The following is a 12,779-nucleotide window of genomic DNA, read 5'->3' on the forward strand; positions in this document are numbered from 1 at the left end:
AATGAGTTCCGGTCGGCTTCACAAGATCAGGGGTTCCAATGAGTTTGTCGTTTTCAAAATATTTTTATCCTATAAGCAAATTCTGTTTTACACGTATAATGATAAAAAAAACACCAACATTTAAAGAGATGTGCCCTATTTTTCAACTGTCTACAGTCCCTGTTGATGGGACGTTAAACAACATGATATGTTACTAGGCTACGTACAGAGTTCTGATTTAGACTATGGAAGTTTGTTAGACTAATGTTTTCGAAAAAGTTATTCTTTTTTCTAATAATAAATATGAGTAGGATACAGATACCATGTTTCTACGTATAATAATCAAGAATGGTGAAAACGTCATGTTAAGTTTCACACTTCGTTCGGCAGAGATATAATTTTAATAAGGGTAAATAACTTTGTGTGGCGTATCTTGGATTGTTCGAAGATCTTTGACCGTGGTTGCAGCGTGACTATGGCTTCCAACCAATGAATGGTGAACTGACTTCACTTTTCTTCAATGCACCAAGAGCCCTCGAGCTTCAAAGGACAGGTCAGTTCATGATATTTGAATGAGCTCTCTAGATCAGAGGATGCTCAATTTATGCCACAAGTCTGTGGACCTAGACACCCACTGTTCCTGGAGTTTTTCACCAGGTGAATTTAGGACTTTGTTTAAGCACAGATATTACAGCTGGAGGGTGTGAAAACGGGAGGGAGGACAGAATTATTTGTCTAATAATTGTGGGGGGTTTGGCCTCCCTCCCACCAAAAGGAGTTAAAAGACTTAAATTAAAAATTGCTTATTTACTTAAATTTGCATAAATATTTTATCACATTCTTCTCTCTGTATCTTTCATGAAATCTCCTCACACTCCTGTAACTAAGAATGGCAGCTTGCACGCATTGAGACACTTGATCAATCCCTCCCATATACTGTATTTTAATTGGGTGTATACTGTAGTATGTCATTTTTCATTTTGAAGGCTGATTGGTCTAATGCTGTTAATGAGGATATCCTACGTAAGTGTCATTTTTGCAATGTAAAAGATAAGGAGAGGAGAAGCCGTGGTAATGAGGTTATATTTGAATGGATGCTTATTGAGGTTTGGGGAGGACGAGACGGCGGCGTCCTCCCTACTACACTGTTGAGATTTAAACATTGGCAATAGGTGTTTCGTGCATCCGATAGATGCTTATAAATGCATATAAAAGTGATTTGTTGACATTGTCATTTTGTTAGAATTACTTTTATAGATTTTTTTCTTGAGGAAGAAGATCCCCTGTGTCCTCTGTGTACCTTCTGTGATACATACATGCATACATTCTTCCTATATCCATCCAAACTCACTAAATATACTCATGCAGAAATATATTGATATGAACAACAATCCACTGATCTCAGGGGGTAAACATCTTAAAAGAGATTCTTTTCTTGCCTCTGCTTTACATTTGTATATTTCAGTCATCACTATTCCAAAAGTCTGTGGCTAAGATTTATCTCTTGCTGTATTTTAAATGCCATTTCTTTTTCTGAACATTGTCAGTATTCATTGCTCACTTTGATTTTGAGGCAGGTTTATGGTTGTTAAGTGACACTTAAAATGAAACCAGCAGAAGGCGCCATTTTCCAGCATCTGGGTTAAAGAGAGAAACAGAAAAACAAAGGAATATTGTACTTTCTGCGGTTTTTAATACACTATATGACCAATGGTATGTTGTCACGCCTTAGTTCCAAATAAGGCAAATCTTAATGCAATGACATTGTAGATGATTCTGCGATTCCAACTTTGTGGCAACAGTTTGGGGAAGGCCCTTTCCTGTTTCAACATGACAGTGCCCTCAGGCACACAGCAAGGTCCATATATAAATGGTTTTGTTGAGATTGGTGTGGAAAAACTTGACAAGCCCTGACCTCAAAAGCATCCAACACCTTTTGGATAAATTGGAAAGCCAACTGTGAGCCAGGCCTAATCATCCAATCAGTGGCCAACCTCACTAATGTCCGTCTGGCTGACTGGAAGCAAATCTCTGCAACAATGCTCCAACATCTAGTATAAAGCTTTCCCAGAACAGCAGAGGTTGTTATAGCAGCAAAAGGTGGACAAACTCCATTTTATTGCCCATAATTTTGTATGAGATGTTGAATGTCAGGTGTCCACGTACTTTTGGCCATGTGGTGTACATTAAAATACAGATTTCAAGCATATGAAACAAACCTGGGTCAAATACAAATATGGATTTTTATTTGTATTTGAGAATGTAGTTAAATTCAAATTTGTATCTAAACATTTTCAAATACATTTACACATGAAATACTTTGTATTTTATTATTTAAATTATTTTAATGGTAAAACAAATACTTTCTCAAATAGTATTTAGAGCCTTTTGAAAATACATTAAAATACAAATACAATTTTAAAATATTTTGAAATATTTGTGAGTGGCCCTCGATGTGTTGTCAGCGAGTTATCAAACTGAGGGCACTGCAGAGGAACTATTTTTCTGTTGTCAGAGTGTCTGAGTGTTCAACAACCATATGTACAGTTCAGTCTTTTAAATTTTGTAAGGTTAGACACTAATAAAATAGAATCCAGCCATGCATATTCACTGCCAATTAACAATGTAAATCGATACAATTTGACTGGGGCCGTCAGCAGTAACTTGACGCGTTTTCATCAAAATACTGTCCTCTAATTAGACAAAATGCTCAACTTTCAGAGCTGATAGGTTCTCACATATCCAGTGCTTTTCAAGTCTTTAAAAGAGGGATAAAAGTTTGCTTTCACTTTGACATTCTAGAGTATTTTTCTTTTGATCAAAAAGCCATGAATAAATTCACTGGGATTCCATGTTATAGAAAGAAAATTCATTTAAAAAGTGCACGGGGGAGGGGAGTATATATTTATTATACCCACTGTATCTATCTGTGACTTCAAAGGTCGTTGTAACTGAGTTGTGTGAAATGTCCTTCAAGAAAACTAATACCACATGTGACACAAAGGAACATGTATGTTAAGGAATTGATCGTGCAGCCTATTGAGTTAAGTTCATGCATTTCAAAGGAAATTTAAGTTAAACTGACCTCAGTTCTATGTTGTGTTGGAAGCTGTCAAAAGTGTCTTTTTTTGGTGAGTCTGAAAACACCAGAGTGATATAAATTCAGGAATCAACCAAAGAAGATAGCAGATGACCTGCTTCAACTGTATGACTACAGTACAACCAGACTATAAGACTGGAAACAGGCCAGTACAGCTCTGACTTTTCTGGAACTTATAGGTGCCTTCTTTGAACAGGAAGCTCTGTTGCTGTCTGGTTCAACCAAATTTCCTGAAGACGTATTTTTTTCTGCTCACAGCTCATTTGTTTCTCTTCCTGGAGGAACCAGGCATTACCATCTTCCTATTTTGAGTTTGTTGATATGATCTGCAAACCGAATACATTATTGTTACGTGACGGGTCTGGGTTCAATCAACTTTTTTCCGTAACATGGTTTAAAATGAAACAAGCCTTAGTGGTTTTCTTCACAAACTAATTTTGATGAGTCTGATCATTTGGGTCATTATGGAACTTCCCAAACTGTGAGGAAAAAAGATCATTTCTTGAAGAACACTTGCATGTAATTGTGAGGTTAAACTTTGGTACAAATGTTCATTGTATCCAGGTATACATGATTATTACTGGAAGTTATATTGTCTGGGGAACAGGATATTTACATCCCAGGTTAAATACCTTGCTTAAGGGTACAGAAGTAGTTTTCCACTAGGGGTTTGCATTTGCAGACTTCAGTTATAAACCAAGTCCCTCTAACACTATACCATAATTCTGCCCCTTATTAAGGAGGGTCAATTTTAAGCCATGGGAAATATATAACTAGTGAGTAAAAAGATATTGCCTCTGTGATTTTGCAACAGTTTACACTTGGAAGGCCACGCCATCCTAGACTGTCACAAGGGACCCGGCCCTGAGACCACATGCAATTTGGGCAGACTTTCAATGGTCTCACTCATAGCACTGAACTGATACAACTTAGTTTAATGTTAAGAATGGGTTTCAAGGTGAGATCGTTTGCAGTCTGTTGGGTGACCAACTCTCAAGTTGCATGTGAAGCCTCTTGCATAGATGGGGTTTTGTTCCCTGCCATGGCTCCTGAGCTATCATCCCTCCTCTATCTGTCATCCTCTTACCCACTCTGCTTTCTACAAGGAGGGCTGGTCTGTTTGCTCCTGCCATTTTAAGATATATATACCAAAAAGGATGACATCTTTTAAAGTCATCTTCTAGAATACAATTTGCAACATGTTTTTTTGGCCTGTTTCAGTCTTTGCTGTTACAATGAGCCACACCTATACAGTTATGAGTGTGTTGTAAAAGATAAGGCTTTATCTGTTTTCATGTTTGTACATCTGTTTTTTCGTCAGAGAGGAGGGTTCCAGACATACAAATATATGTGACATTGAGACAGGCCATGATCCACTTAATGAATGAACGAATACAATTTCTGTGATCTGTCTTTAGTCTCTATGAGCCTATAATAAAAAAATTCATTATTATTATTATTATTATTATTATTATTATTATTATTATTATTATTATTATTATTATTATTATTAATAATAATAATAATAATAATAATAATAATAATAATAACAATAATAATAATAATATGATGATGATAATGATGATAATAATGATAATAATGACTAAGGATTAACAATGTTTGAAACCTATTCAGAATGAAGTCTTCTTTCTATACTGATACAAATTTTAGCATGCACCTGACCCTGTCACCGCGCCCCCCCCTCCTCGTCCGCCCAGCCTCTCGAGGCCCTTTCACTGACGTTCCCCTGACAGCACTGTGCGCATGGGCGAAGGGTTTGCCTCTGTTATTTAAAGGAAAAAAAACTTGAAACACATGAAAATGGCGGCGAGTCAGGGAGGTGGGGGAGCAATAACGGGTCTGCTTAGCCATCTCTACCCGAATGCACCTCACTGGAACCCCGGGATATTTCAGCATCAGAACTATCACCTCACGGCTCGCAGCACGGACCGCGCATTGGAGGATGCGGTGTGCTCGGGGATTCTGAATCTCAGTGGGAGGAAATTAAGGGATTACCCCGGAACGAGCTACGATCTTGCTGATACAACACAGGCAGGTGAGTTTCTGAATACTGCAATGATCTCCTGCAATTTTTGAGCACTAAATTGGAATTTGATTTTGATGGACAGCAAAAAAAGAGCTATGCTACATTTCATGCCAAGTCCGTTGTTTAAATACTCGCGACAGTTTTCTTTCTTCTTCTTTTTAAATTAAAAAAAAAATTTTTTTTAGCAAATGTGCGGTATAATCAGGTTATTTTCTCACAATTTTTCAGCTTGCAAAAGGATATGCAACATGCTAATCGTTAGGCAGAGAATCTGTGAATAATGCAGAGAACAGGTAGCCTTCTACTTATTTTGGTACTTGTACGGTCTACTTGCACGTTCTTCTAGTGAGTACAATCGCATGAATGGAAATGTACGCGCATCAATTTCTGGGCTCTGAAGGTTTGTATTGACCGCCATTCATTGCTGTTTAGGTACAGTAGACTACAGATACTGTAACTCAAAGTATAAACCTTTTGATACTAACCTTTACAGTATTAGACGAACGTTAAATGTCACAAATTTACATTCCATTGCGGTTACTCCCCAGAATATGAAAACAAAAGATGTCTGCTATCAGTAGCATCAGTCTGTTCAACTGTGCAGTCGTCAGTTGGAGAAATAAGCTTGTCACTTCACGTGCCAGCTCTTTGTTCTTTAAAGATCGTAGCAGTCGTCCTCTGAGCGAAATCGCGGTCACTTTTTAAACATACTGTGTCATTGCATTGTTTTCTTTTAGACGGCTGAAAATATTAAATGGTGTATGATTCGCTTTATGATTTATTCACGTGGTAAAGTGTCACCAGAAGATGAGTCATAAATCAATTGCGCGTTGTAACTTTATGTGGAATTTCAAAAGCTTATGGTATTCTCGAAATAAACATAGGATTTAGAAGCCAAATTTTAAAAAGTTGCATTATCTTTCATCGGGTTTTACCGCAGTAAGAAAGGGTAAAGCGGTCTACATGTAGCATGTGCATGAATGGTTATGTGCCGGATCAGCGCTTTTATTGCTGATTTCTTTCTCTTAAAGTCGACGTTTTCTCTTCAGCGCTGAAACGTTTCACATTTATTTTATTCACTCCATTGTTTTGCGTATGTCAGTAGGCAAAACAATGAGCATATGCTCAGTGTGTGTACATATATTATTATATATATATATATATATATATATATATATAGCCTATATATATATATATACTATATATATATATATATATATATATATATATATATATATATATATATATAATATATATAAACCTGTTTATTCATTGATTAAGAAATTCCGTTTAATCGCCACTATGTTGTCATTATTACACATGCAGTATTTTCTCTCCCAATAATATTTGCCCCTAAATAAATTTGTGTCCAAATATAAAAGTTCTTTGGGACATTACTTATTTCTCCTCACAAAAAGCAGAAACAAAGTACAGGACAATTAGGGGCAAGACGAGGAACAAGCAATGTGAGGCAAACTACCACAGATGCTACATTGCTATGTTTTGAAGTGCAGAACCACTCAATGATTTTCTTTCCCCCTTACAGAATTTAAATGGAATCTGGGGGAGCTTACATGGTCCAGCATTCCCAACTGACATTCTCATTGCTGGCAATATTCTTTGTCATGAACTGCTCTCCATTTATTGCTCAGGCAGATCTTCAAATAAGCCTTCTTCGATGAAATCATACTTTAGTGGTAAAATACAAACAAAAACAAAGGGGTTGTTGTTGGTTGAGCCAGGGTCCCTCACACATGGTTGGCATGGCCATGCCACATTTCAGTCTTTTTTGGGGACAACTGAGACCGTTCCAGACTGTCAGGAACTCCACATATGGGAGAGCATCAAGCCGAGTCATTTAGGAAGACAGGGACTGAGTGTGAGTGAGAAAGGGGGTTGAAGTGTTTCAGTAAGGGGAGTAGGGCCTGCATGATTTCTCAAAGTCTCTGGTTACTTTGTCGTAAATCAATACCCAGTGAGCAAAAGCCATAATCTGGATACCTAGAGTTGCAAGTCTTGGGTGACATAAATGGACTCAATTAACCCCAATAAAACTCAGCATCCTAGACAGTTAAAAAAAACTAACTTTTCAATGAAGTGTGAGTGAAAGTAAGTAGTAGAAAATGTGAACCATTATGTATTGTTTATTTCCTACAATTGCATGCAACTTTTTGCTCATTTTCATGAAGGATGTTGTATATCATTGCTCAGTTCAATGTGGGTAGAAGTTCTCTGAGCAATGCAACTTCAGCTTTAGTGCACTAAACTACTGAGAAGTCGTGAGAGGTTGTCATGACAGGAAGTTCTTTTGCTATTTATGTTAATATGACTCATGCTGAGGTACAGTGCTAAAAGCAGGAACTGTTTGCCTTTAAAAGTTCTTAAAAGATTTGGCTACTTTGCACTTAAACATGATGTGATATCACTGTCGTCTTGCTATAAATTCGCACAACTTTCTTATAGATTTGCAAGAGTATGGCAGCAACAAAGTGTTGAGAATGCGATGTGCTCTTTGTTTGGATGTGTAATATGGAGTAGATCCCAGTAGCTTAAGCAACAACATGATTCAAGGAGTAGCATTGGTTTATAATTGGAGAGTTTACTCCAAGATGCTTCCCGTACACAGTGATGCAGCATGAGTGGAAAAGTATCAACTATTACCTGTGAGTCTTTACATATTCAGCAGAACTGCCTGCACGCTTGTCACCATGTTTGCCTGATTGTATTTTTTCTTCTCCTGTGAAACAGCGGCCCCTGTAAAGCTCCTGGTCTTATAATAAGACAGGCTGTGATATATGGCCCTGCCTGCAGGCTGTGAACCATTTTGTGTCGCCTCAGTTGCCTTTTGCTCTCACACCGATGACATGCTTGCGACATGCTTGCATTGCAGGGATAAAAGCTGTGAGTAATAACTTGCGGTCGGGCTAACAAATGACTAAATTGCAAAATGTAACACTGACTAATTTCATTTTTAGCTAGATATAAAATGCAATGAAATCTAATTTTATTTTTTATTTTAGTATGGTACTCTTAAGGGAATTTGTTTAAAAAAAAAACATATAGTCACAGATCATATTTTAAGAATTTCAGCTGTGGGACAGCAGTGTGAATATGATGGTGGCATAAAAAATGTCACTTTGACTAATACACAATCAGTAAGATTTGATTTAACACTTGACAGATGTCCTGTTCTGGAACTACTTCAATTTTATTTTGAATTTAGAACCTACTGTTGCTGTTAACAATTTATGTACAACATATAAGCAAGCTCTAAGGAAAGAAAGTCCAAAAATGCTTAAAACATAACCTGGTTAGGGTTTATGATGTTTCTCTTTGCTGTGTTCAGCTGAGGACAACAGGGCTTGACGTTCACTGGCATTAGGCCGGATTTCTAGCGTACAGCTGTTTTAGATCTAAGAAATAATTGTATTCTTGGCTTGTAACGTAATTTCAATAAAGCAGCAACAACCACTGCACATGGATCTTTGTTCAGGGTGTTGTCAGCAAGGTAAGGACTATGTGAAATATGTTTTAATTTTCCAAATCCTGCAGTTTAAACCGTTAACACCCTCATTTGACGTCCGGCACTCTGAATACCGAAGTGCATCAGCAGTTAAAACACCTCTCTTTCCCAACATGTAAAATATATTTATTTGATTTAATTTGTTCATTATTATCCAAGATATCAATCTAACAATTATCAGTTAAATCACTGAATTCATCGATAGGCAGAGCAGACTTGATACCATTGTTAAGGTCAATTCCATTTAAAATTCAGTTAATTCACAAAATGACTGGATTGAAATTTAATTCATGAATTGAAAAATGCCTGTAAAGTTCTAAGATCAGTTTTCAGTTCATTAATTGGGAACTTCTCAGGAAGTCTTTTAATCTTGATTGTTATTTTAATGATACGGAGGGCTCCAGCTGAAAAGCTGAAGGTTTCTGACTGTGCGGCGTGCTTACCAGCTCTTTACCATTGTTCTGCTCTGTGTACTGAAATTCTAAGGCAGTAGGCCAAAGATATAGGCCTACCCCAACCACGTGTGGAGGAATCTCTAGATTTAGAGTAGAATGTAGCACGTGTGGTCTGTCTGGTTTCAGTTACCAGTCCCTTGTTGCATTATGTATCATCTGTGATCACTTGATTACCAGGGGTAAAATGATCTTTCTTTTTAAAAAAATGAAACTTATGCAGCTGAAATGCATACTCTCTTCTGATACATTTCCAGTGACTTATGGCATCTTATACAGGCCTCACAGAACCTGGGAAATAATAATAATAATAATTTCTTACATTTATATAGGGCTTTTAATCGAAACTCAAAAGCGCTTTTTACAGTGATTGCGGGGGAACTCACCTCAGCCACCACCATGTGTAGCACAGCAGCCATTTTGTACCAGAACACTCAGCTGAGATGGAGAGGGAGAATTTTTTTTTTTTTGCCAATTAAACTAGTGGATGATTAGATGGCAGATTGTGAAAACCAGGTTGGGAATTTGGCCAGGACACCAGGGAACTCCCTACTCTTTTCTATAAGCATCATGGGATCTTTAATGACCACAGTGAGTCAGGACCTCGGTTTAACATCTCATCCAAAAAAGACGACATCTCATACAGCACTGTGTCCCCATCACTGCACAGGCATTAGGGTTTATGTGACCAGAGAGAAGATTGCCCCCTACTGGCCCACCAACACCACTTTCAGTAGCAACTTTTCCCTAGATGTCTCCCATCCGAGTACTAACCAGGATGGTGGTATGGCTGCTGGCTGTGTACCTCTCTGTAGGCCACAGGGACCCCTGTATTAGGAGTTGATTAATGTACAGGCATTATACACAGTTCATTAATGTTCAGGAATTATAAAACCTCTAATGCAATAGAAATGGAAAGTCAAATAGAAATGTAATGTCATGAATCTATGGCTTTTTTAGCCAGTGTATGAAAAAGGAATCCCTTGGTTGAACGGATCTTGAAGTTTGGAACATGGCCGACCATTCCAGACTGACTAAATAAAGAAAGACGAAGGCAGAGGCTGGGGGTACTGAGGATTGTGGTGAATGCTGAAGATGATGATAAAAGAAAGGAAGTCTTTCACATCATAACATGCACACATCAAATGCTTTTGCCTGTTTTCTAGATAGTATGACTTTAAATGTCAAAACTTCTGAACACCTCTTTTGTGAGGGAAAGCCTTGAATGGATGAGGAGCCCTCCTGTCTGTGGCTGCTTGAGTAGTCTGTTGGTGGTGGCTCTCCCCTGCTGGAGCGCTGGAGGCATTGACAGATGGGGAAAAGTCTGTGCCGTGTTGCAATGCAGATGGTTTGTTCAGGCAATGGGAATGGGCCAGGGGCCGATGGTGCACAAAGGCACCATTTTCTACCCTTGGATCAGTTCACTTCAAAGTCTTTCCAATAGGAGCACTGATTTAGTGGGAGTTTCCTTAAACACAGACCTGGAAATCTCCTGTGTAATTTCAAATTTCCAGTGTTTAACCTGAGTCTGACTGAGGCCTTGCTTACTTGTAGCCGAGCTATGTTGAGCAGCATCAAAAGAGAACTCACGTCAGAAAGAACAGTAGCAGCACTACTGTTTTGTTTTGACCAGCCAAAATTGGATCAGGTGCTTTTTATTGTACAAAAACGTGACACTTTGAAATGTGGAAACTGCAGTAAGCCACAAAATGATAAGTCATGTTCTGTACATGAGTTTCCTGTCTGGTGACTGTGCACAGTGCTATCAGTCTGATTTATTTTGTGTTCTCAACATCATTATTCTGCCGAAGGCCACTACTGTGGAAATGAAACAGTGACGTTTATATGGGGATAGAGCACATATAGGGAAGCATTGGACTAAATTGTCTATCATTAACATGGTATTGTGGGTTTGGAGCCTGCATGTTTGTCTCTCTCTAGATTCTCAAGTCAGAGAGGGAGCTCAGGAGACTGTGGACATGGATAAAGGCCTTTGATGAATAAATACTGACATCATACAATTGCATGACTGAACAGGCTTCCTGTATAATCTGTGTAGTGGTGTGTCTTGGATGTGCATTCATGGAAAACAGAAAATGAAAGTTCACCCATGGCTGTGAATCTGAATGATGTGTGTTAGTGGTTAGTTGTTTGAGGTGTTACTGGCCCCACCTTCTTAAAGAACCAAAGAGCACTGTGAACCTATGGACCCGTACCAGGGTTGTGCATGTGTGCGTGTGTGTGTGTGTGTGTGCATGTGTGTTTGTGCGTGCGTGTGTGCGTACGTGTGTGGCGGGAGTATGTGAGACCTTTGTTAAGAGTGACATTGAATGCTACTGCATCACAGACCTGAGATAAAACAGTAGGAGGCAGCTGGTTTTGGCCTGTCAGACTGGCAGTCATCAATATGACATACAGTGAGCTCCATAATATTTGGGACAAATACTTTTTTTTCTTCTTGATTTGGTGCTGTACTTTGCAATTTTAGATTTGTAGTCAAACATTTCACGTGGTTAAAGTGCAGGTTCTCAGAATTTAGGGTATTCTTTATACAAGTTGGTTTCTACATTAACAAATTACAGGACTTTACCCGTAGTCATTTTTCTTTATAAAATATGTCTTGTTGATCATATTCATGTGTACTGTATCCTGAGATATAGTATATATTATATATGTATATATTATTAAATTCATTTCTCAATATAAACTGCAATATATTGCACATTTGTAATTTAAATAATTCAGTTTGTAATGTATCAAATAAGCCAGTGTTATCATTATTCTTAAAATCATGGGTGTAGCTACATGCTGAATATAATTAAAAAAAAATAATAGCAGGAGTGCCTTCACAAAATGACCATTCAAGAATGTCAAATTATTGGATCCCATTATGTGGGAAAATATACATTTTTGTAAGGGAAGAACTAAACATCTCCATCGTCAGAAAATAGTTTTTCCCACTCCCTAGCTCTGTGGAAGACACTGTCCCATTAGTGAATATCATTGTGACAGAACCGCTGGCTTTGCCATTGTTTCACTTGTGAATGTACCCTGCTGAATAGATTAGATTTGGGGCTCTTTTGTTGCTGTTTGCCAAGTTTCAGAAAGCTTTTAAAATCTGATATTGAGAAAGGTATTATGGAAATACCCTCCTATTTTAGAAATAATCAGTGTAATTCATCTGCATCCTCCTACTTTGCTTAATAGAATCTGTACATGAATCATATTTAAGATTCAGATTCTTGCTGGAGAATCCTCGAGTGGCTCTAATGTTTAGAATCTAATGTTCCGTGTGGAGCCCTTCACTGAGTAGGGGGAGGGGTCGGATAGGGTGGGGGGTGAGAGAGAGATTACTGCATTAATCTGATTGTGTCTCTATAGAAGTACATTGATGTATTTGTCAGATTGTGTGCTGGTGGTAGTTGGCTTTAAAGTGGCCAGATGAGGGTCTCTGTGGTCGTCAGTGTCTGCTTTAGGCTTGTTCTCTCAACAGCACACCACAAGCAGGGCTTGGGGTCCAAAAATAATTCACTTGCTAGCATATTTCGAAAGCAAGAATCTCACAAACAAAAACGTATAGAATGGTGTGTAGTGCACAATTATCGTTCTAGCATTCATGGGGCACAGAGCCGAAGCCAGGAAACTCAGTGGTTCAGCATGACCTGTGCTGTGCGTCTG

The 12,779-nt window shown here is 38.2% G+C and overlaps 1 protein-coding gene across 8 annotated transcripts in view; it reads left to right on the plus strand.

Annotated features, from left to right (window-relative positions):
* Positions 1-4,865: 4,865 nt before the first annotated feature.
* Positions 4,866-12,779, plus strand: part of LOC135262865 (leucine-rich repeat and calponin homology domain-containing protein 2-like) — a 37,106-nt gene continuing 29,192 nt past the window's right edge. For 2 of the 8 annotated variants that reach the window (XM_064350206.1, XM_064350210.1), the window contains exon 1: positions 4,868-5,135. In XM_064350206.1, the coding sequence (XP_064206276.1) occupies positions 4,895-5,135 (241 nt within the window). In that variant the 5' untranslated portion in view covers positions 4,868-4,894. Of the gene's footprint in view, positions 5,136-7,862; positions 8,028-8,440; positions 8,635-12,779 lie in introns of those variants that run through there. The other 6 variants (XM_064350209.1, XM_064350211.1, XM_064350207.1 and 3 more) reach the window with 6 other exon arrangements.

The sequence above is a fragment of the Anguilla rostrata genome, chromosome 9 (assembly GCF_018555375.3).
Source record: "Anguilla rostrata isolate EN2019 chromosome 9, ASM1855537v3, whole genome shotgun sequence".
NCBI classification, from domain to species: domain Eukaryota; kingdom Metazoa; phylum Chordata; class Actinopteri; order Anguilliformes; family Anguillidae; genus Anguilla; species Anguilla rostrata.